Genomic DNA, 23,296 nt, shown 5'->3' on the forward strand with positions numbered 1-23,296 from the left:
TCGAGCGGCTTAGCAGAATAACATTTTGTCGATCTATACACGCACGTGACGAGCCGAACCCTGGAGGTCTGACGAGCTGGCAGTTACGATGCCTCCTCGATCTATACGCGCACGTGACAAATTGGACCCTGGCAATTCTGAGGAGCTGACAATTACAGGGCCTCCTCGGTCTATATACGCATGTGACAGACTGGATTTTGAGAAGTCTGAGGATCTGACAACTACGAGGCCACCTCGGTCTATACACGCACGTGACATACTGGACCCTGAGAGGTCTGGTGACTTGCCAACTGCCCACCACCTAATACCAATCACGAGGCCATTCGCAGCGAAATAAATGGCATTAATGAAAAGCAACCAGGCTGCAACACTCCAGACCTCCACCAGAGTCACAATATCCATCCTCACATGAGGCAAACCACCCTGCTCAAAGCTGCGAAGGGGAAGCCGCCAGGCATGCTCTGCGCAGTTGATACACAAGCTCAGAACTTGCCAGTCTTGCCTTGCGGCACATCAAAGACGCTTTCTGCGAGTGAAATCTGCAGCAAGTCTGACTTGCTTTGTATCCTCCCGGGCTTTGTTCTGTGTCTAACCCTCTTCCTCTTTTGCTCCCTGAGAAACATAGCTACGCTTCCGTGTCTTCTTCATTTCAGATTCTTGGGTAATAGATAGTCCATTTGAATAACGGCGAAACCACTAACAGTCAGCGTGTCTATTGCAATACTCCCACAGGAGCTTCATTTGTTCAGGCTGTCATCGTCGTCGTCTTCGGAGCGCCAGGTAGTCGTGAAAAAACGGTTACAGACAGATTTGCCGAATGTGAGAAAGGCAGATCGAAGCAAAGAAAACGGGAGATCCCTTAGCTTTGCTGAAGAGAAGCATGTTATTTGAGAATGGAGAATGTCAAATTGACAAAGAGAGCAAACCCCTCTATAGACAATTCAAACGAAGTCTGGATACAATGTGTTCTAGCATTATTCTCGCTCCTGCTGGCTTCCACATCATGTTATGAGGATATCTGGCTTATCCAAGTGCTTATTTTCGGTTTGGGTATTCAAGCTCCAAATATAGAAATATTGGGCTTACAACACTAAATAGTAGTTAGAACAGATAGACGTCTGTCGGGTGTCGCCCAGGCCGTTGAGGGTTCTTGATGATCACGTGCGTAGTGAGGGTTGGAGCGAAGCTCGGAAGCATAGACCATTTTTGGTAACATGAAACATGGGCAAGAGGGGCAGACCACACATTAACCATGGGTCCAGTGGGGATTCTCATGCATAATCAGTAGATACAAGTACAGAGTACCTCGAGCATGAAATACCGACCGTGATATAGGAGATATTCAAGCCTTTTCTTGGTTGTATGACGTTGCAATGGTCTTGTGCTGTTTGGATTACGTGATACAAATACCCTCCTAAATTAACTACCATAGACGCTGCATAGATAAATGGTCGTTTGTAAGATTGTGCACGAAATTAAGTTTGAAGATCTACAACGTGCAATCAAGTTGGCAGCGGTGAGCGGAGCATCATGTTTATTTCCTATCATAGGTTGTTCGCCGCCACAAAATTCATATGTCTCACTTCTTCAAGTCAAATGAATAACCTCACGGACCAGCGATATCGGAATCGAAATCGGAATCGGAATCGATCGATCGTAATAGTACGAGATTTGGTGGAGCTAGGAAGAACTGTATGATCTACTATACTATCAGAAGTTGACTATAAATATAGAAAAAAAAAACCATGTAAAAACCCCATAGAAAAACAAGGAGATTCTAAAAAAGAACTTGGAACCGGGGAACTCGGATCCAAGGATCCAGAGCGGATCGTATTTTTAAAATTCCTGCTAGTGTTTCGATTTTCTTGCCCCTGAGTATCGATGAAGAACCGGTTCGCGATGTCTTTGTTTTTCATTCCAAATCATTCCTCGATCTAGATCCAAATTTTGGACCTGTTACGTTTTTCTTTGTTATAGTATCCACGAATTTGAATCCTGATCTCCATCGTGCCCAGCTCCAAGCAATCGGAACAGTTCAGCAAACCAGAAGTTGACTGGGTTCGCGGGCTCGTGCCGCTAAGAACGAGGCGGATCCACTTCTGCTGCTTGACGATCACCTCGTCACACCAATCATCAACCGACGGGAAATTGGAGACTCCATTTTATGCTTTCCCTTTGTCCACTTCCTCGGGCTTTCCCACTTGGCTTTTAGTTCGGCATTTGATCCCCCATTCCTGGAACGTTGATTGGAATAGATCGAGGCTGCGCACTGGAGCTGATGCGGCCTGTTTCCGAAGGAGAATACATCGTGGCAAACATCCTCGCTTCAAGGTTTTTTTTTTCGAGCATCCTGTCAAAGTGTGGATCCCCCTATACTGGGGCGGCAGCTGTGAGCTAGCAGCCTACAGATGGATTATGGACGTTTTCTCGGAAGAAAGGTTCTGCTAGCTGCATATGCTGACCCAGTTGACCCAGCTGTCGACGCTTAGGTCCTGTTAGTACGGAACTAGGAAACTATTGACAACCTGCAGGGACAAGGTAAACTTTGAGATCGGACACGGGAAACTTTTGAGTTTACCCAAGACGAATTAGAAGAAAACCGTTCGTGTGTCAAAACCGAGGCGCGGCAAATGGAGCACTCTTAATTTGTTAGCGTTAGAACCGTCACGCTGCATCTGGCCCCATCTAGGAGCGACGGATCATGGAGAAGACCGGGTCACAATCTCCCCCTGATCCAGTCTCTCAAAGAGTATTGGATCTGCACGCCTGCTGCTTGACAAGGCAAGTCTCCGCTGCACTACGGAGTACAGAGGTACTTCGAGTTTTCTGCTTTCTTTTCTCCCTTTTCCCATCATGCTTGCCTGTGAGGAATTTGGAACCGTATGTCGGTCTTTCAATGACAGTTTAATGCTGTCATGACTCTGGCTTGCTGGCTTGTTTGTGACGGCCCTTGGTCTAGTTGCTCCACCAATTGTTAGTCTCGGGATACTATTTTCTCCGACGTCACTTTTTCTTGGGCCGTGTTGTGCGCCCCAGGCCCTTCCGAGTGAAGAAAAAAAAAAGAAAGGTTCACGCATGAGGCCACAAGCTGGTCAATTTCACAATGGTTGCTCTAAAGCTCTTTCACTCAGACCGGAATTCCTCGCGGCCATCAACCAGTCCTGGATATGCGCCAGATGAATTGTACTTTGGCGAGCTTTCTAGAGAACCTCATCTCGATTCTGGTCACCTATACCCGGCTCCTCCATCACCGGCACTTCCCTCCCCCGTTCTTAAAGTAGGACGGTCTTTAGATGTCTCTCATCATTTTGAGCAGATTGAAAAACAATTCGAAGATCTACATCAGAATCTCGGTCCGAGACCGCTATCTTCCCAATCTTCTTTGGCACCGGATGTACCGAATGTACCGGATCGCCGTTTAGCTCCAAGAGCACCCAATCGTCGGCATATCGATTTGATGGATGCTCTTGCCTCCTCTGAGCAATATCGCCAGGAATCGAGCCCTCCTCCTATCTCGCCACCTGCCAGTCTATACAACGAAGATGTTGCAGAACGGAACATGACCAGGTTCCTTCGGATCCAGCACCGGAGCGGACTGGCAAACTCTCGAATATTATCCGCATTATACCAGGAGGACGTTGCAGACAGAAATATTGCAAAATATGGAGGCCCAACTCGTTCATTGTCAGCATTGAGTTCCCGGTCTTCTCCTCCTGCGCCTGGCAGAGTGCGTAGATTGAGCCCGGATGCACAGAAACGCAATCCGAGGAAGCCGAACTGGACTTCAGATGGAGACTTGCGCAATCGGTCATCACCGGACGATGCCTCTTCGAGGGCTTCAAACTCTAGCAATCACCTACGTTTGCAAAGATCAGCACCAAGCTTGTCTGCTGAGGGAGATGATTCTGAAGACGAAGGAGCCGTGCCTCCAGTAATTCAACGCTTAGGTGTCCCGCCTGCTTTCAAACAAGGAAGGCGATGGAGCAATACCCCGTTGCCAGACAGCCCAACCTTGCCCCCTCCAGTAGGTGAGGGTGATGATGTCGGAAACAACAAACGCAGCAAATCAGAGACACCCCCGCCTGTTCTTCAGCCTCCTTCCCCAACCGCTCGGAGCTCGTCTTTGGGTCTGAGGAGTATCTCCCCACCACCTTCTTCGGGGTCAGCATCAAGGAGAAATGTGCGAGACCTATCAATTAACACCCAGTTGGCCTCGAAGGGCCGGCCGAAAATTGGGCATCGAGCTATTCAGCCTCCCACGCCCTCCAGCAATACTACTAAGCGAGCACCTAGCATTGCAGAGGTCATGAATAGTCCACTGCCTGTGCAAACACCGACTTCTGCTATTGCACCCTCGCCTCGTTTCAAGGTCTCTGAGATGATGGATCTGTTTAAACAAGCCTACATGTCTACTCATGCTCTGAGTTCTCACCCGACCTATGAATCTCTACAAGATGCAATTGTCCGTGAAATAAATTCTCACGATGCATTTAAGCGTGTGCCTGTTCCTGCTCCCGTTGGTCCCCTATTCACCCCGTCAGATGAGGCCTCATTTGTTTCTGCGCACCCAGGATTGAACCGCAGTGCATCAGCAGGCCAATTCTCAAGAATCATGAGAAAGGGCTCCTTCAAGAAACACAAGAGATATACCGAATCCAGTCGCAGCATCTCTACAAGCGTACCTTCAAAGGGATATGACCGCCTTCTCCGTAGGGTCTCCGGCTCTCCTACTCGACGCAGGCACACCGATGCCCCAGCCCCGTCACCAGGCCTCCTGGCTGATTTCCAAAAGTCCAAGGAGAACGCCGTGCCTCAGACTTCATCTGGAGAGCAGCTTACATACATGGACGTTCTGATCCGGGCCGGCAATGATCAAACCGGATCCAAGATCCAAGCTGCCTCCTGTCCCAACATCACGGGCACCCGCTCTGCTACCCCGGTTTCCACGGTGTCCAACCCCTTCGGAACCGTCTACTGTATGCAGGCACACTCCACGCCATCTAAGGACAGCAGAAGCAGCATGTCGATGGAGGACGACGATGACGATATCATCCATCTTCCCAGCATCGACGCCCCACCTCCCCGGGTGCAGATCGAAGGTGTGGATGAGAACAACGTCCGCTATGTGATTGACGGTGCCACCGCTACCAATGCCCAGAACCTCATAAGCTGGCCGCAACGTCTCCGCCGCGCCCAACCATCCCAGTCTTTCTGCGAAAACAGCCTATCCCCGCTTTCCCGCGCGAGGATGCAACTTCGTGGAGCTCGCTCTGTCGAGACTTACTAGTGCAGCTAGCATTTATTAATTGCTGGCCTGTCACTTCCGCCCTATAAATAAGGAAGACCTTTCTTTCTCGCACGATAATGATTTTGCATGATACCTACCAAAAGCTATCTGACCCTTTCAGCTTCTGTTTCTTTTCTATAGCGATTTTGAAATCCTTGATTTGAAGCGTCTGATCTGGAAATCACAAGCTTCGTTCCTTTCTCTTTCTGCATATGACTGCATACCTACCTCTGTCCATACCCTTCTACCTGGGTCCTACCCTCGTCTCCTTTTCTCGTGACTTCCACTATCCTAACCTTGATCTAACCATTAACCCTAGTCCGTCCTTGCACTCTTTCTTATTTCACCACATCTACTGCCAACAAGAACGGCCCACTACTTGTCTTTTGTCTTATTACCTTGAAGGTGCATCGTCTGGATGGCGTTCCTGTCTCCTGTTTCACACTTCGTCATGTATAATATATCCTTACCCATCTTACTGACCCTTTAGGGCTCCCTGCTATGGGATTCTCCAATAATAAACTACAAGTTCATATGGTACAGTATTGTTACATTCATTATTCTGTAGCCTACCTTGTATTTTGTTTCAATACGTAGGGGTAATTCCTATGATTAATGATATTCATAGCATTTGGACGGGAAGGTTCGCCCGAACGTGGGTCCTTTTTAGGTTTCTATCTATTGACACTATTCGAAATTTTCTATTGTTGGTCTTTCTTTCCCTTTCCCTTTCGTATGTGCCTGTCCACTTACCACTAAATGCTTTTCACGCATGCCTTTCCTTTCCATCTGTATTCTTCGACTATTGAAATTGAAGTTGTACAATACTCGGGATATCTATGCTGTTGCTCACGTAAGTACTTCAATACGACGAATGGCCTTCTCTCCGGACCCCTGTTTTGGTTTTAAACTTTTTTATTGATTGGCAAAATATGAAAGACATCACTCATTCCTTCTCATAGACTCATTCCGACTGGCCATATGCCACCAGTCCAACCCCGTTCGCAACTCCATAATGCCATGAATCGTGTGGTAACTTATAGACAACTTTGGAAACGTTGAACATGACAATAACAAGATTTTTGTGCTTTTTCTGATATCGATTCTAACAGACTGCGATGAGAAACGATGGCTAAAATCTTGCCCCTAGTGAGAGGCAAAGATAAGTCCTCGCATGCAAGTTGAGTATAAAATCAATCCGCTTAGTAAGAGCCTGTACATGCTGTCAGTATGAATGTAGATTTTGCGAGATGGTTGAAAAAACTTACGGCCGAACATGCACCACTTCTGGGCGGGGTTCTTGCACTTGGGGTTGATACAGGCACCAAGGGCCTCGGTGGGCTGCTCGAAGGGAATACACAGCGACTTGGCACCCATGGAGGGGGCCTTGGAGTCCTCAGCTTCACCAGAGTCCTCCTCGGCCTTGCGGGCACTCATATCCTTGATCTGGTCCTCACATTCCTCAGTCAGACACGAGGGAACAATGAGAAGGTTCTTCTGGTTCAACTCCGGAACAAATTCGTCCCAGTTTGTGATCTGCTTGCGGTGAGCCTTGAACACGGCATCAGCACGAGCGAACAGATCCTTATGGATGGTGTCCAAGAGAGCAGGGACAGCAGTGGCCAGCTCAGGGATGGGGATAGAGCCCTTGCCATCCTTTCCAGGAATGTCACGGCGGGCGGTGGTGACGAAGTGGCCGGCAGACTCGCCGGGGCCAAACTCCAGGCGCAAAGGCACACCGCGGAGCTCGTACTGGTTGAACTTCCAGCCGGGGGAGTACTCGGTGCGCTTGTCACTTTCGGCGCGGACGCCGGCAGCTTCGAGAACGGCAACAAGGCCGTCAACCTCGGCGTTAAGCTTCTCGCGCTCCTCATCGGTGGTCTTGGCGGTGATACCGACAGGGACAATGACGACCTGGGTCTCAGCGATACGAGGAGGCAGAACAAGACCCTTGTTGTCACTGTGGATCATAACCATGACACCCAGGGTACGGGTCGACAGACCCCAGGAGTTCTGCCAGACATTGAGGGCAGGCTTCTTCTCATCAGGCTTGGCAGAGGGGTCCTCGACGGTAATGTTGAACATCTTGGAGAAGTTCTGGCCCAGACCGTGGGAAGTACCACCCTGGATACCACGACCGGTGGCGGGGATGTAGCCCTCCACAGTTGTGGTGTAGAGACCTCCGGCGAACTTCTCACGCTCAGTCTTCTGACCCTTGACGACAGGGACAGCGAGGAGCTCAGAGTAAATATCGGCGTACCAGTCCAGGATCTGGAGCACCTCCTCTCGCGCAGCACCCTCGGTCAAGTGAGCAGTGTGGCCCTCCTGCCACAAAAATTCACGGGTTCGCAGGAATGGCTGGGGGTTCTTGAACTCCCATCGCACAACGGAGTTCCACTGGTTCAGACGCAGAGGCAGGTCGCGGTGGGAGCGAATCCACTTGGCGTAGTAAGGGTACATGACAGTCTCCGAGGTGGGACGAATGGCAATCTTCTTCTCGAGAGGGGTGGATCCACTATAATCATCATGTTAGATATCCAAAGCAGCATCCAATTGATAGTGATTAAAGTCCTTACGCATGGGTCACCCAGGCGACCTCAGCAGCGAATCCCTCGATGTGATCCTTCTCACGCTGCAGCACATCCTCAGACACAAAGAGCGGGAAAGAGCAGTTCTTCACACCCATCTTCTTGATACGGAGGTTGAAGTATTGCTGGATCTCCTCCCAGATGAAGTAGGAAGCGGGCTAAAAGGCACATATATGCGTTAGCAATGGGACATAATAGAACAGATCTAAAAGGGTAGACTTACCTTCAGAATGAAGCAGCCAGACACATCATAGTAGTCAAGCATATCACCCTTGGTGAGAACCTATGGCACAATCAGAATACATGCAGACAATGTAGTCTTCTCTGGTATAGTACCTGGGAATACCATCCAGGGAAATCCTCCTCCTTCGAGACATCGATTCCGATCAAAGCAGCGCCCTCAACTTTCTTCTTAGGGGCCTTCTTGGGTTCCTGCTTCGCATTTCCCTTGTTCGCGGCTTTAGCAGCCTTGTCTGCAGCCAATTTGGCAGCCTTTGCGGCCTTCTTGGCGGCATTCTTAGACTCATTCGCGTTATCAGCGGGGGGTTGGGTGCGGTCAGGCAGGGTTTGAGGGGCAGCAGCGCCGGGGGCGGCGACATCGCTGGGGTTCTGGTCGGCCATGATGATTGGGAATGAGCACCTGGCAATGGAATCAAAAAAAGAACGGCAGTTGAATGCGCAAGTAGAACAAGAGGAGAACACAAAATAAGTATGACTCTAAATCTCAAAGTGGGATGTATCATCGACACCGCTTCGGCAGAACTTTTAGCGTCAACTCAACCAAAACCCCCCGTCTCCGACAAGAGAGCTTCGCCATCCCACTTTGCTTTATTAATTTCTTGAATTCGCCATGGCAGGCATCTTCGAGGCTCCGCGGAATGCGGACACTCTCTGTAAGTGCTTTTAGCCCCCTGAACTTTCAAGCTCAAACCGACTAATGTATCTCGCACACAGTCTTGGGTGGTCAGAAAATCACCGGTGCCGATGTTCGAGAGCAGAATGGTATGTTGGATGGTTTATCTCAATGCAATCAATCGTATTGACCAGAATTTTGCAGTCCTTGCGACTCAGGCTATTTCAAATGTCATCAAGAGCTCTTTCGGTCCCTCGGGATTGGACAAGATGATGGTGGACGACATAGGGGTATGAAACATCAGACTCCCCCGCAGGGCTGTGGGACAGCTTCTAACATTGCTTTCTGTGATATAGGATGTAACCGTGACGAACGATGGCGCTACCATTCTGTCTCTGTTGGATATTGAGCACCCTGCGGGCAAGATTCTTGTCGACCTCGCCCAGCAGCAGGATAAGGAGGTACGGGCTCTACGTCTTTCCATCGAGTATATCAAAGCCTCATGACTGACCATTTCTAGGTCGGAGATGGAACTACTTCCGTCGTCCTGATTGCCGCCGAGCTTCTCCGAAGAGGAAACGAGTTGATGAAGAACCGGATACACCCTACCACGATTATCAACGGATACCGCCTTGCGCTTCGAGAGGCCGTCAAGTACATGAATGAGAATGTGTCAACAAATGTCGAGAACCTGGGCAGAGATAGCTTGATCAGCATTGCGAAGACTTCGATGTCCAGCAAGATCATTGGTTCCGATTCCGATTTCTTTGCGAACATGTGTGTGGACGCGATGCTGCAGGTGAAGTCGACAAACCAGAGAGGCGAGGTCAAATACCCTGTCAAGGCTGTGAACCTGCTGAAGGCTCACGGAAAGAGTGGTCTTGAGTCTGTCCTCGTCAACGGCTACGCTTTGAACTGCACTGTTGCCTCCCAGGCCATGACAACCCGTGTGACCGATGCCAAGATTGCGTGTCTGGACATGAACTTGCAGAAGGAGCGCATGAAGCTAGGTGTTCAAATTACAGTGGAGGACCCTGATCAGTTGGAGAAGATTCGTGAGCGTGAGGCCGGTATTGTTCTGGAGCGCGTTGAGATGATCCTGAAGTCAGGTGCCAACGTTGTTCTCACAACTAAGGGTATCGACGATATGGTCTTGAAGCTTTTCGTTGAGAAGGGAGCTATGGCTGTTCGCCGCTGCAAGAAGGAGGACCTTCGCCGCATTGCCAAGGCTACCGGTGCTACCCTCGTCAGCTCCTTGTCTGACCTGAACGGTGATGAGAAGTTCGAGGCTTCCAACCTTGGTTTCGCCGAGGAGGTTGTGCAGGAGCGTATTTCCGACGACGAGTGCATCCTTGTTAAGGGCACCAAGGTCCACTCCTCTGCTTCTATCATCCTCCGCGGTGCTAACGAGTTCAGCTTGGATGAGATGGAGCGCTCTGTTCACGATACCCTCTGCGCTGTAAAGCGGACTCTTGAGAGCGGCAGCATTGTGCCCGGCGGTGGTGCTGTGGAAACCGCCCTCCACATCTACCTGGAGGAGTTTGCTGTCACAGTGGTATGTATTTTTTCATTCAATCCTGTACATCTATTTTCTAACCATGTCTCTAGGGCTCTCGCGAGCAACTTGCCATTGGCGAGTTTGCCCAGTCTCTGCTCGTTATTCCCAAGACCCTGGCTGTGAACGCCGCCAAGGACTCCTCCGAGCTGGTGGCCCAGCTCCGTGTCCGCCACGCCCTGTCACAGCGTGTGCAGGATGGTGATGCCAATGAGGAAGAGAAGGCCATCGCTAAGAAGAAGACATACCGCAACTACGGTCTGGATCTGTCCAAGGGACGTGTTCACGACACACTCAAGGCTGGTGTTCTGGAGCCTAGCATGAGCAAGGTTAAGCAGCTGAAGTCTGCCGTTGAGGCCTGTATCGCCATTATGCGTATTGACACGATCATCAAGCTGGACCCCGAGCAGCCACAGGATGACGGCCACGGCCACTAGATTCCAATACGGTTTTGACTATTATGGTGTCCCTATGAAACAAAAAAAAGGCAGTAATTGAATGTTACATAGAAATGAAATCGCAAGTGGATTGAGTGATTCCACTGCGGCTGCATATTATTTGTTCTTGCGCAAATTAGAGTAAAGTCTTATAATCAGAGCTCTTAAAAGTTGTATACCACTAGACACAGTGTCCATAATCCCAACGTCCCAGGTCTACTCTATAGTAAGGGATTATTTGGATGCGATTGACGGGCATGATTGAATTGGCATTTTTATGCAATAAGAGGGATATTTAATACGAGATTTAAACAAGTTATAGTAGGTTCAACACCCCTTCATCTTCATTCTCCCCGTTTCTCGGCCATCAAACGCCGGTACTCTTCCACAATAGTCCTTCTCTCCCCAGCCAACTCCTCTCGTCTCCTCAAACTTCCCACAGCATTAGGAATGTTAGCAACGTCCACCTTCGCACCACCGCGAACCTTGAAGATCTCCCTCGGCTTCGCCAAAGTAGGTGGAGCCTGAGCCACTTCAAACGGATTGGCCTTGCGCTCCTTATCCCGCTTCTTCAGCTTAGCCCAAGGGTCCGGGTCATCATCACCACTACCCGCATCATCACCCTTCTTCTTAACGACATTCTTCTTCTTCTTCTTTCCACCCCGCATCTCACGCTCCCACTCGTTCAGAAGTTCCAACTGGTCTCCCATCTCGAATTCCCGCTCCTCCCGCTCGGCCTGCTCCTTCTCCTTGAGCCGCGCCTCATCCTTCCGCCATCCCTCTTGGAGTCGGCGGAGATGCTTCTCATGCTTCGTCATCTTGTGAGTTCGCATGCCAGGTGCACCGGATTTAGCCGACTTGGTCATTTCTGAAAGCGGGAGCGAACGGTCAACGCGCGCTGCGAAATCTGCTAGCTTCTCGCCCGGTAGAATCTTCGGCAGGGCCTTCTTGCCGTCGACATTGGACGCGGCTTGCTCAGAGACGGTGGTGGCAGGTTTCTTCTGCTTAGGCCCTTTCTTGGTGTCTGCCGATTCCTCGAGCTTGCGCTTCTTATTTTCCCTCTTCTCGCCGGTTTCTAGGCCGGAGGGGGCCCGTCTGCCTGTTGTTCTGTACTGCATTAAGCGCTGGAAGGCTTTCGGGGTGTCATCTTCCTTTGCACCCTTGCGGCGACTGGTTGCAGGACCCAATGGCTTTTTGGTCGGGTCATTTTGCTTCTGTTGGGGCTTCTTGCCGTTTTTGCCGTTCTTGCCATTATTGGTCTTGGATGCTGGATCGCGCACTGGAAGTGACTTTGCGATCATGGAAGGTGGGAGATCGAAAAGCCTGTGTAAGAACCGGAAGGTTAGATCGTTGCTATATATGGTAACATGTAGGATAATACGTACGAGGCATCTTGCTCGCGTCTCTTGTGCTTATGAGGCATGATGGTGGTGTGGAGTGTGGAGGATTGGAGGTTGAGCGGAACTTTTTTTTTCGGGTCAACTTCGTTATCAGCCAATCTCTTATCGCAAGTATAGAACAGTTTACAGCTTCTTGCAATGTTCGATTATGACGATGCAATGACTTTCAATTCTATACCTTAGGAATCAATAGAATTAATTATTGGCATTTCGAAACATTGACTATCCATGTGATGTATTACAGATAATCGTCACAGTCCCCAACACTGCAATTAGAAAGTAAAAATAGACTGGCAAGAAACCCCCGAAAAAATGCAACAAAAATGCAGACGGGTATGTTCGCTAACAAATAAAATGCCTCCGAAAAGCGCCGGGAATATGCCCACAAGATAACACCCTAGAAAAGCAACACCATGAAAATGTGACATGAACATATGGAATCAAAAGCAGCACAGAAATCATTCATCTTCGTCTTCATATGAGTCTGTCGTAGCAGCCCAGCCGCATTGCCAACGACGACCCTCAGTGTCGCCATTATTGCGAAGCTCGCGAGCCTCAGGGCCTTCACGCCAGCATCGGGCGCTATAATCGTCGCTGACGGTAATCAGCTCACCGTCAACTGTCCACGACATTCCGGTGACTTCTTTCTGGTGGCCTTCAACAAGAGCAGTGCCGGATTGATGGATGGGGATGGTATCCTCAAGACGCCCCGACAAGCCAATCCCGGAGTTAGTTCGTCGGAGGCCTGATCGAGTAGTGAACAGGGATGTAGGGCGAGGAAGTTCATCCTCGGAGTAAGTCTTGACTGGGGACTGGAGGAACCGTTCGTCGGTAGGAAAGAGTATTGGGCAAGCGTCACTACTGCCTACTGCCAGCATTTCTTGGCGGTCATTGACGGGTTTGCGCACTGCGAGCTTGACATAGAAAGAAGAAACCTGAAGACGTGGGTGGCGGAATCCGTACAAAGGTCCAAGGCCTTCTTTGTCGGAGCCACCAGAGCGGCGGGGGCGATCATGATTAAGGGAAAGCTCTGGTGCGTGCCCAAGCACCAGATGGGAAGTCGAATATGCGTAGACGGTTCCATCTCGACAGAGAGTATACAGTCTTGCACCGTCACCTCCGAGTGCCATGGAGGTGAGACCAAAGCGCCGGTACTTGATATGGCTATCAGGCTCCCGGGTCGTGGACAATGGGAGCACAGGCCGACCGCGGCGGTTGTTGTGGGCAGTTCGCAAGTCCCAAAGCCGGACACTCGCGCTAGCCTCGGATGCGGTGACGAAAAGATTCTCTTGGCCAGGGGGAAGAAAGGCCAAAGAGGTGACGGTAATATCTGAACGACCAAAGGGAGGTGCTTCGGTCTTGTCCATGGCCGGCTTTTGTGGGGTAGTATACGCATGGGCGCCATGAATCGTGTTCAAAACATGAGGGTATGTCATTTTGGGGGGAGCTGGTGTGGCCGCGTTTTCGGCATCCGATTCAAGTGAGCATCGAACTTGTAGTGAGGGACGCTCAAAGCCTTTGCAGCGAAGATCCCAAATGTTGACGTTGCCGTCACGGCTGCATGTAGCTAGGACTTTGTTATTGGAGCCAGGCTGAAATTGGACACGCTTTACCGAGGAGACGTGATTGGACAAGCAATGGATCGGTCGTTGCGTTGTCATGTCGATGATCAAAGATGTTTGGTCTCCAGAGGCTGTAGCCAGCAACATGTCATCAGATGAGAACTCCAAGTCCATGAGCGAGTTCATATGAGGGCGAAATCCAAGATATGCACTGGAAAATCCTCGCTCGTCGTCTTTAGATGAATCGAGCAATCGAATACCTCCCTCTTCATCACCCACGGCTACAAGGGAGTTTGCTTTGCAAGTGTCAGACATCGCCCAAGCAAATATGTTGGGGGTTGGAATTCAAAGTACTTACTATTGCAAGCAGCATTGCAAAATGGAAGTGCCAGTTGTCCCTCTGTGGCATAACTGGCACATGAGTGACGGTCCTCCGGGCGAGTATGGAAGTCGGACGTGAGATCTTGCCATCCTGCCGATATTTTAAGCTTCAGTCCAGTTGCATAATACCCGCGGGAAAAACAAACCTGCTCCATAAGTTGACCGGATAGTGAGCCGATTAGCACGACCTCCCTGCAGTGATCGCATGAACAAAGATCCAGATGTCTGCAATGCTCGCGAGCGGGTGACCGGCGAGACTGGGCGCCGTTTTGGGGGACTTGGTGATGTAGCTCCGTCATAGCGTCCTCGGTTCACATCGATATCACCAACTGTTGTCTTCTGCTCGACATCGTTGCCCGGAGATCGTACACGAACTTTTTTCAACGGCGATGATTGCAGCGGGGAAACAACCGAAGAGAAAGAATGTTTTCTTTTCCGGCTCGGTGTACGGAATGTTTCCTCGGGAACCTCTGGCAGTCCATCGAAAGGGCTTCTAGAGCGGCCATCGGGCGAACGAGTAAAAGCGGGACCGAGACGATTAACGGCGGGCGAATTCAACACCCGCAGGGCCTGGCGACTTGTCTTTACACTAGCATTGCTTCCACTATTGAGCAGAGATCGAGGGGTGAAGAAGCGTCTAAAAGACCGGGGTGTGACGGTGGGAGGCTTTCGAAGTTTTCTTCCACTGCCCAGATCGGATGCGACAGAAGGTGGGGAAGATGGGATTTGAGGGTAGGTTTCTCGATGCGAAGTAGGTAGGATTGGTTCTGATTGGGGTACTTCAGGAAGTCCAGAAATCCGAACCATTGTGTGCATGGGCGGTGGAGAGAAGAGTCGCAAAGGTGGGATACATTTGGGAGGTGAAAAGATTCGGCCCAAGGGGGTAAGATGGGAAGCGGGTCGTGTTGCGCGCAGTGGACGTGACGCGGAACGTGTGTCAAGGCATTTTAGACAAAATTATACCTATTTAGGACACTAGCACAACATTTTGCTAACTTGAATTTTGGAAACATCTCATATTGAACCTGTGTTAAAAATCGGGTTCCTTCCCAACCTTTATCCTTAAATACGATTTTCAAGTGTGTACGATACTCTACCAATTTGACACGCGTGAAAAACGGAGCACGCGATGTGCAAATAATTCTCAAAATCTGTAGGAATTAAGCCATAAAGGTCATACAATTCAAATTGAAAGGAAGTGATCTTGATAATCCATGCTTCATCAAATTAAGATCATTGTCCTTCCAGTATTATTTACATACTTCCAACCGTGGAAGCTTGAACCATAAGTGTATCTGAAGGCGGTCCCACTCTCGCTCACCGCTAACCATTCTGCCGCGCAGAATCGGATTTTTCGATTTTTTTTCCGTTGCGATACAACGAGATTCCTCAACCGTTTACAAGTCGGTATTGCCTAACAACAATGGCGCCGATAAAGCGCAAGGGGAACGCCCCTGAAGAAACGGCTACTCGACAGCCCCAAAAGCGCGCAAAGGTCGGAGCAGAGGATTTCAAAGACCAGAAGCCCAAGGATACCGCCGCGAAGGCTTCGGAGCTCTCTGTCCTGCGTGATGATGAGCCATCTTTCCCTCGTGGTGGCGCTAGCGTTTTGACCCCGTTGGAGCGCAAACAGATTCAGATCCAGGCTACCAAGGATGTCTTGTTCGAGCAAAAGGGATCCAAGGGACCCAAGAAATCCACCCGCAAACCTGACGACGACAACGACGATGAAGATGACGACGATGTTGAGATGGAGGATGATGATACCACAGCCCCCGCCAAGAAGTCACGCAAGAAGAAGACTAAAGGCAAGAAGTCTGATGATAAGGAAAAGTCGGAGAAGACTGTTCGCATTGAGCCTCTTAGTTTCAAGGTATTTTAAGGTCCACCCTACAAGGGAAAAAAATTTCCCAAAAGTCCATTGGGTTGTGTCACTAACTTTTACCAGCGCATTGTGGCTGGATCTATGATCCTTGGTCAAATCACAAGCATCAGTGCCCACGAAATCGCAGTTTCTCTACCGAACGGCCTTGTTGGCTTCGTCCCTCTTACCTCCGTCTCGAAGGTCCTTGATGATAAGATCGAGAAACTGCTCAACGATGAGGGTAGTGATGATGAAGACAGCTCGGATGAAGATTCTATCGACCTCAAGGACTACTTCTATATCGGCCAGTACCTCCGTACCTATGTCGTTTCCACTGGCACTGAGGCTGCTGAGGCCGGCGTTCGCAGCAAGAAGCGTCTCGAGCTTGCAATTGATCCCAGAAAAGCCAACACTGGTCTTTCTAAATCTGATTTGGTGAATGAGGCGGCTATTCAGGCGTCCGTTATCAGTGTGGAAGATCACGGTCTGGTTATGGACCTTGGTATTGAAGGTGCAGAGCTGAAGGGTTTCATGTCCTCGAAGGAAGTCGATCCTCGCGTGGATTACCACAGTATTAAAGAAGGATCGGTCTACCTGTGTATGGTCACTGGCCAAAATTCCAGCGGTAACGTGATCAAGCTTTCCACCAACCTTCAGTCCGCCGCTTCTATCAAGAAGTCCCACTTCCTCAGCGCAGCCCCCACAATCGGCACCTTCCTTCCTGGTGTCGCTGCTGAGATTCTCCTGACCGAGGTCACCGAGAACGGACTGATGGGAAAGATCATGGGCATGCTTGATGCTACTGTTGACCTGGTTCAGTCCGGTGCCAATGATGGAAAGCTTGACCTAGTGCGGAAGTACAAGATGGGAGCCAAGATCAAGGGCCGTATCATCTCAACTTTCCCATCCTCCGAACCTTTCAAGGTTGGCTTTTCTATCCTGGATCATGTTCTTAAGCTTTCTTCCGAGTCCTATGGCCCTGGTTCGTCTACTGAGGCACCTGCTATCTCCGCCATCATCCCTGAAGCTAAGGTCATCAAGGTTGACCCCGGTATGGGTGTTTACGTCCAGATCGGAGATACCAAGCACATTGGATTTGTTCACATCTCAAGACTGTCAGATGGCAAGGTTGAGTCAATTTCGAATGACGAGGGCGCCTTCCAAATTGGTGCTACTCACGAAGCCCGAATTGTCGGCTACAACACACTGGATAACCTTTACCTTCTCTCTTTTGAAAAGACTGTCATTGAACAACCATTCCTTCGCCTCGAAGATGTCACCGTCGGTGCCATTGTTAAAGGAAAGGTCGACAAGCTCCTGGTCGGTCCTACTGGCATGGATGGTTTGATTGTTGGCCTTGCAGATGGTATTTCGGGTCTTGTTCCGTCTATGCACTTTGCGGACTCTCAGCTTCAGTTCCCGGAGAAGAAGTTCCGGGAGGGCATGAAGATCTCTGCGAGAATCTTGTCCGTCAACCTGGAGAAGCGTCAAATTCGGTTGACACTGAAGAAGAGTTTGCTGAACAGTGAATCCGCCATCTGGAAGGACTACAAGGACATCCTGGCCGGTGCTCAGTCTCCGGGAACTATTGTCAACCTCCAGGCTCACGGTGCCGTTGTTCAGTTCTACGGTTCTATCCGTGGTTTCCTTCCTGTGTCTGAAATGAGTGAGGCCTACATCAAGGACCCCGCACAGCATTTCAAGCTTGGTCAGGTTGTCAATGTGCATGCTCTTAGTGTGGATGCTTCCCAGGGTAGACTTGCAGTGTCTTGCAAGGATCCTTCCACTTTCACTGATAAGTACCGCAAGGCCTTCGAAGACATGCATCCCGGTCTACTCCTTGCTGGAACTGTTTTCGAGAAGTCCAACGATGATGTCCTCCTCAAGCTCGACGAATCCGGACTTGTCGCTCGTCTGGACGTGCAGCACATCATTGATGGCTCCCCGTCTAAGCAGAGCTCCACTTTGTCGAAGATTCGTGTCGGTCAGAAGCTGAACGATCTCATGGTTCTCGACATCCAGCGTGCTCATCGTCTTATTCGCGTCACTTCCAGAGCTAGCCTCAAGAAGGCTGTTAAGCAAAAGACCATGCCCAGCAAATTCACTGACCTTCAACAAGGCAAAGCCGTTACTGGTTTTGTTCGCAACATTACTCCCGCTGGGCTGTTCATCGAATTCCTGGGTGGTCTGACTGGTCTTGTCCCCAAGCGTCTGATTGAAGAAGCCAACCTTTCTCAGGTTGAATTTGGAATGTCGAAGGGCCAGACCATCTCCGTGACAGTGCACTCCGTGGAGAGCGATGTTCAACGTTTCATTTTGAGCCAAAAGTCCGCCGAGGCTACCACAGAGGGTTCTAAAAAGACTAAGACTCTCAACCAGCCAGATAACGCCCTCGTTCACGCAGTCGATGAGTCTGTCAAGACTCTTTCCGACCTCACCTTTGGCAGACTTGTCAAGTGCAAGGTCGTTTCTATCAAAGCGACCCAGGTCAATGTCCAGCTTGCGGATAATATCCAGGGTCGTATTGACGTGTCTGAGATTTTCGACAAATGGGATGATCTCAAGGATCGGAAGCAGCCCCTCCGCTTTTTCAAGGCCAAGCAGGAGCTGTCCGCCAGAATCCTGGGTGTTCACGATGCCCGCAGCCACAAATTCCTTCCTATTTCCCACCGCAGCGGCAAGTACCCTGTCTTCGAGCTCTCCATTAAGCCAAGCTTCCTAAATGCCGCCAACCCCGAGCCACTGAACATGGATCAGGTCAAGGTCGGATCATCCTGGATGGGCTTTGTCAACAATGTTGCTGAAGACAGCCTCTGGATTAACCTGTCTCCCAACGTTCGGGGCAGACTGCGCTTCATGGATGCGTCAGATGACTTGTCTCTTTTGACAGATGTTGAGAAGAACTTCCCCATTGGATCTGCACTCAAGGTCCAAGTCACTGCTGTCAACGCCGATAAGGGTCATCTGGATCTTTCTGCCAAGCAGGGCATTGATAAGCTTTCTTTCGATGACATCTCGGTCGGCATGATCTTGCCTGGTCGTGTCACCAAGGTGACTGAGAAGCAGGTTATCATGCAGCTTAACGATGCGCTTGTTGGTGCTGTCAACATGCTCGACCTGGCCGATGATTATTCCAAGGCCAACCCGACTGTGCACCAGAAGAACGAGGTTCTGCGGGCCTGCGTTGTTGCCGTTGACAAGGCTCACAAGAAGATCAACCTGTCACTTCGTCCCTCCAAGGTCATGAGCTCGTCTCTCACTGTTCAGGATCGTGAGATTTCTTCCATCAAGGACCTCAAGCCTAATGATGTTGTCCGAGGCTTTGTCAAGCGTGTCGCTGACTCTGGTCTCTTCGTGGCTGTTGGTCAAGACGTCACTGCCTATGTCCGTGTCTCTGACCTCTCTGATTCATACCTCAAGGAGTGGAAGGACTCTTTCCAAGTCGACCAGCTTGTTAAGGGCCGTGTTATCGTGGCTGATGCTGAGCAAGGCAAGCTGCAGATCAGCTTGAAGGAGTCTGTCTTGGACCCCAACTTCAAGGCTCTCATCACTTTGCAAGACCTTAAGGTTGGTGAGATCGTCACTGGTAAGGTTCGCAAGGTTGAGGAGTTTGGTGCTTTCATTGTTGTCGATGGATCCAAGAACGTCAGTGGCCTCTGTCACCGTAGTGAGATGGCCGACAAGCGTGTGGAAGATGCTCGCAAACTGTACGATGCAGGCGATGCTGTCAAGGCCAAGGTCATCAAGATCGATCGCGAGGCAGGAAAGGTCTCTTTCTCGCTGAAGGCATCCCACTTCCAGGATGAGGAGAGTGAAGACGAGGATATGAGCGAAGATGGTATCGGCGGCGTCGAGCTCGGAGAAGACGACAGCGATGACGATGACGTTTCCATGGGAGGTGTTGAGGTGGAGGATGAGAGCGACGAGGATGAGGATGAGGATGAGGATGATGATGAAGAAATTGAGAGCGACGACGAGGATGTTGCCATGACTGGTAACAAGCCATCCAAGGTTGGCGGACTCGGTGCTTCTGGTTTCGACTGGAGTGGCAACGCTCAGGACGCGGCCGAGGCTGCAAGCCCCGACAGCGACGACGAAGGCTCTAAGAAGAAGAAGAAGAAGAACCGCAAGGCTGAGATCCAGGTCGACCGCACTGGTGACTTGGATGCCAACGGTCCGCAGTCCGTTGCTGACTACGAGCGTCTTCTTCTTGGTGAGTCTGACTCTTCACTGTTGTGGCTACAGTACATGGCCTTCCAGCTGGAGCTGGGCGAGGTCGAGAAGGCCCGCACCATTGCTGAGCGTGCTCTCCGCACCATCACCATGGGTCAGGATTCGGAGAAGCTGAACATCTGGGTGGCCTTGTTGAATTTGGAAAACACATACGGTGACGACGATAGCCTCGAGGAGGTGTTCAAGCGTGCCTGCCAGTTTAACGATCCCCAGGAGATCTATGAGCGCATGATCAGTATCTACATTCAGTCCGGAAAGAACGAGGTACGCTCTCAATCCCCACTAACCCACTATCGATCAGTACTAAAAATTCCCTATAGAAAGCGGACGACCTCTTCCGAACTGCCATGAAGAAGAAGATCTCGAACCAGTCTCCCAAGTTCTTCCTCAACTACGCCACCTTCCTCTTCGACACCCTGGCTGTCCCCGAGCGAGGCCGTGGTTTGCTCGGACGTGCCCTGCAGTCGCTTCCTCCGCATACACACGTTGAAACCACCTCCAAATTCGCACAGCTGGAGTTCCGGTCACCCAACGGTGATTCGGAGCGCGGTCGCACCGTGTTCGAGGGTCTGCTGTCCTCGTTCCCCAAGCGTATTGACCTGTGGAACGTTCTTCTGGATCTGGAGATCAGTGCTGGCGATGCTGAGCAAGTGCGCCGTCTGTTCGAGCGTGTGCTTGGCCTGCAGAGCAAGAAGGGCAAGATCAGCGTGGACGCTAGCAAGAAGCTCAAGCCCAAGCAGGCCAAATTCCTATTCAAGAAGTGGCTTGCTTTTGAGGAGACCCTCGCTGCCGCCAACGGAAATGAGAAGATCGTCGAGGACATCAAGGCGCGGGCAGCGGCCTACGTCAAGTCTCTTCAGGAGTAATTTGTACCAAATCTTGTTTCTCTGTTTCCGACAAAAAAAAGAACGGGTTCCATGTACTTCTGTGGAACCCGTGGGTGTTTGGGATCATAGCATTCGTTGTATATAAAGCGCCAATAGCAGATCTGCCGATATTTTCCTAGTTTATAGTTTGCGCATGATGAACTTCCATCCACTTAGAACCTAGTAGGAGGCCCATGATAAGACTAGGCCAATTCAAGAGACAAAGTAAAGCATTTGACCGTCGGTCTATGTGCCTGATGGTGGCTAATGATATGGACTCTCGTTGGTTGGCAGTCGATTCAAAGCTGCATATGTTCCACAGTCTTCGCCCAATCAACCGCGCTATCTCCACAACATGGCTGGACCCATTGGGGTTTGTCCGCCTCCAACTTTGGTTACCAATAAGAGGAACCAAGGTTATTGGTTTGTTCGCATGGAGGGGGAAAAGCAAGACAATATAACATTATCCAGTGGAGCTGCTGCAATTTCTTCTCTTGTCAACCTCTCGGTTCCATCTCTCTGCGGCAATGGCGGTCTCATTCCGATCTCAGGGCGGAGAAGCCTCCCGCGATTCCTCTGACGGTCTGTTGGAGCCCTACGAGGCTTACACAGACTCTCCGAATACCAAAAATGTGAACAAACCAAGTGTACAAGTACACTCTGTTCCCCAAGGTCAAGTGGGGCGCCGCAGCCGGTGGCGTCAGTCCCTGGACTGGATTCCTTCGTTCGCACCGCGCAGGAACAACGGAGACGACGAGGAAGACCTGCCCTTGCTATCGGAGGTACCGCAGCGCAAAAAGCGATCGTGTCGCTCGCGCTATTGGCACTACTTTTTGCGCACGTTAACCGCATTCTTTATCATGTTGTATGTCACTCAAGTCCTGGACCATCAGTTCAATTCGGTCCGATCCGATCAGCCCGGGTGTGGATCTAAACCAGAAGCAGGTAACTAACAACTCATGGCTTTCTAGGGGCATCATTCAATCCATCTCTCTCGCCTGTGGTATCGTCCTTACATTCTTCCCTGACGAATACGACCGAGCAGCCCCCAACTGGGCTCGCACCGGCGATCAGCTCGACGCGAACGACATCAATCGCTGGCCCACCGATATCTCCCGCGATATCATTCCGTTTGGCTGCCACTCTCATAATGACTACTGGCGCCGTGTACCGCTTTACTCAGCGCTCCAGGCAGGCTGTATTGGCATCGAGGCAGACGTCTGGCTATTCGATAACGAGCTCTACGTCGGTCACACCACCACCTCTTTAACATCGCGCCGCACCCTGCGCTCGATGTACGTCGACCCACTTGTCCGCATCCTCGAGCGCCAGAACCCTATCTCCTCGTTCCAGCGCTTCATCAGCCAGCCTCCGCATGGCGTATTCGACACAGACCCTTCGCAGACCCTGATCCTCCTCATTGATTTCAAGACCGACGGCGCCGCGACATGGCCCGTAGTCGCAAGCCATCTAGCTCCGCTACGGGACCGGGGATACCTTACACACTTCAATGGGCAAGAGGTCATCCAAGGACCCATCACCGTTGTCGGAACTGGCAATACACCCTTCGACCTGACAGTCGCAAACTCCACATATCGGGATATCTTCTTCGATGCTCCACTAGCCAAACTAGTCGATACCGATAAATCAGATGACGAGTCGTCTCTAACTCCTACCGGTTCCGGTCAAGGTTTGTCCGGTATGCCAGAGATCATTACGGCGAATACGTTCAATCTTACAAACAGCTATTATGCGTCTGTGGACTTCATGTCTGCCATTGGTTTCCCCTGGCCATTTCATTTCTCGAAGCATCAGATTGATTTGATTCGCACTCATGTGCGGATTGCGCATCGGCATGGTCTTAAGGTGAGGTATTGGGGGATACCGAGCTGGCCGCGGAGCTTGCGTAATCATATCTGGCGAATTCTTGCGCAAGAAGGGGTTGATATGTTGAATGTGGATGATTTGGTTGAGGCTACCAAAGGTACTTGGGAAATTAAGATCCTAGATTGGTGGAAGTAGGTTTCCTGGGAAATGGCATGAATGATGATCTTAGTACCTATTTGATGGTTTTTACAGGCGTTGGGGTTGCGATTTAGATACCTTTCCTTTGATTTCTTACATAGATCTCTTTTGCTATACATCCATATTTCCATGAAATGAATTTCTGATTTCAAAGAACGCTACACTCTGGGTATTCATTGAACAAGACTGCAATGTAAATATACTGTGTTCAATGACTGCATTCCGCAGCCAAAGTACCATGAACT

At 50.4% G+C, this 23,296-nt stretch overlaps 7 protein-coding genes across 7 annotated transcripts; 4 read left to right on the forward strand and 3 right to left on the reverse strand.

The window, feature by feature from the left end:
• Positions 1 to 3,103: 3,103 nt before the first annotated feature.
• Positions 3,104 to 5,287, forward strand: N7503_005666 (uncharacterized protein; the record flags this gene model as incomplete). Its single annotated transcript, XM_057065213.1, has 1 exon — positions 3,104 to 5,287. The coding sequence occupies one exon, from the start codon at positions 3,104 to 3,106 to the stop codon at positions 5,285 to 5,287; it is 2,184 nt and encodes a 727-aa protein (XP_056922956.1).
• A 1,118-nt stretch (positions 5,288 to 6,405) lies between these two features.
• N7503_005667 (proline--tRNA ligase) lies at positions 6,406 to 8,583 on the reverse strand. Its single transcript, XM_057065214.1, has 5 exons — positions 8,212 to 8,583; positions 8,099 to 8,158; positions 7,864 to 8,033; positions 6,556 to 7,802; positions 6,406 to 6,500 (listed from the first exon to the last, which is right to left on the reverse strand). Exons 1-5 carry the CDS (start codon positions 8,494 to 8,496, stop codon positions 6,490 to 6,492), a joined length of 1,773 nt encoding a protein of 590 aa, XP_056922957.1. The 5' UTR covers positions 8,497 to 8,583; the 3' UTR covers positions 6,406 to 6,489.
• Position 8,584: 1 nt separating this feature from the next.
• On the forward strand, positions 8,585 to 10,853 carry N7503_005668 (chaperonin-containing T-complex alpha subunit TCP1). Its single transcript, XM_057065215.1, has 6 exons — positions 8,585 to 8,768; positions 8,830 to 8,877; positions 8,933 to 9,018; positions 9,085 to 9,189; positions 9,249 to 10,283; positions 10,337 to 10,853. The coding sequence occupies exons 1-6, from the start codon at positions 8,726 to 8,728 to the stop codon at positions 10,718 to 10,720; spliced, it is 1,701 nt and encodes a 566-aa protein (XP_056922958.1). The 5' UTR covers positions 8,585 to 8,725; the 3' UTR covers positions 10,721 to 10,853.
• A 211-nt stretch (positions 10,854 to 11,064) lies between these two features.
• Positions 11,065 to 12,143, reverse strand: N7503_005669 (uncharacterized protein; the record flags this gene model as incomplete). The annotated part of the gene is made up of 2 exons (XM_057065216.1): positions 11,065 to 12,043; positions 12,106 to 12,143. The coding sequence occupies 2 exons, from the start codon at positions 12,141 to 12,143 to the stop codon at positions 11,065 to 11,067; spliced, it is 1,017 nt and encodes a 338-aa protein (XP_056922959.1).
• Positions 12,144 to 12,578: 435 nt separating this feature from the next.
• N7503_005670 (WD40 repeat domain-containing protein) lies at positions 12,579 to 14,870 on the reverse strand (the record flags this gene model as incomplete). The annotated part of the gene is made up of 3 exons (XM_057065217.1): positions 12,579 to 13,978; positions 14,041 to 14,154; positions 14,210 to 14,870. The coding sequence occupies 3 exons, from the start codon at positions 14,868 to 14,870 to the stop codon at positions 12,579 to 12,581; spliced, it is 2,175 nt and encodes a 724-aa protein (XP_056922960.1).
• A 616-nt stretch (positions 14,871 to 15,486) lies between these two features.
• Positions 15,487 to 21,026, forward strand: N7503_005671 (putative rRNA biogenesis protein RRP5; the record flags this gene model as incomplete). The annotated part of the gene is made up of 3 exons (XM_057065218.1): positions 15,487 to 15,936; positions 16,012 to 20,424; positions 20,481 to 21,026. The coding sequence occupies 3 exons, from the start codon at positions 15,487 to 15,489 to the stop codon at positions 21,024 to 21,026; spliced, it is 5,409 nt and encodes a 1,802-aa protein (XP_056922961.1).
• Positions 21,027 to 21,553: 527 nt separating this feature from the next.
• Positions 21,554 to 23,048, forward strand: N7503_005672 (uncharacterized protein; the record flags this gene model as incomplete). Its single annotated transcript, XM_057065219.1, has 2 exons — positions 21,554 to 21,891; positions 21,998 to 23,048. 2 exons carry the CDS (start codon positions 21,554 to 21,556, stop codon positions 23,046 to 23,048), a joined length of 1,389 nt encoding a protein of 462 aa, XP_056922962.1.
• Between the last annotated feature and the right edge of the window lie 248 nt (positions 23,049 to 23,296).

This window comes from Penicillium pulvis, assembly GCF_028828015.1.
Source record: "Penicillium pulvis strain IBT 33274 chromosome Unknown contig_23_segment0_segment0, whole genome shotgun sequence".
Lineage (NCBI taxonomy): Eukaryota > Fungi > Ascomycota > Eurotiomycetes > Eurotiales > Aspergillaceae > Penicillium > Penicillium pulvis.

Excerpts from the sequence above, each read along its gene's own strand:
- N7503_005667 (XM_057065214.1), bottom strand. The coding sequence starts at position 8,496 with ATGGCCGACCAGAACCCCAGCGATGTCGCCGCCCCCGGCGCTGCTGCC. Across the intron at positions 8,034-8,098 it reads CTGGCTGCTTCATTCTGAAG|CCCGCTTCCTACTTCATCTG; the intron begins GTAAGTCTACCC and ends TGTGCCTTTTAG. Across the intron at positions 7,803-7,863 it reads GTCGCCTGGGTGACCCATGC|TGGATCCACCCCTCTCGAGA; the intron begins GTAAGGACTTTA and ends TGATGATTATAG.
- N7503_005668 (XM_057065215.1), top strand. The coding sequence starts at position 8,726 with ATGGCAGGCATCTTCGAGGCTCCGCGGAATGCGGACACTCTCT. Across the intron at positions 8,769-8,829 it reads GCGGAATGCGGACACTCTCT|TCTTGGGTGGTCAGAAAATC; the intron begins GTAAGTGCTTTT and ends TCTCGCACACAG. Across the intron at positions 10,284-10,336 it reads AGGAGTTTGCTGTCACAGTG|GGCTCTCGCGAGCAACTTGC; the intron begins GTATGTATTTTT and ends CCATGTCTCTAG.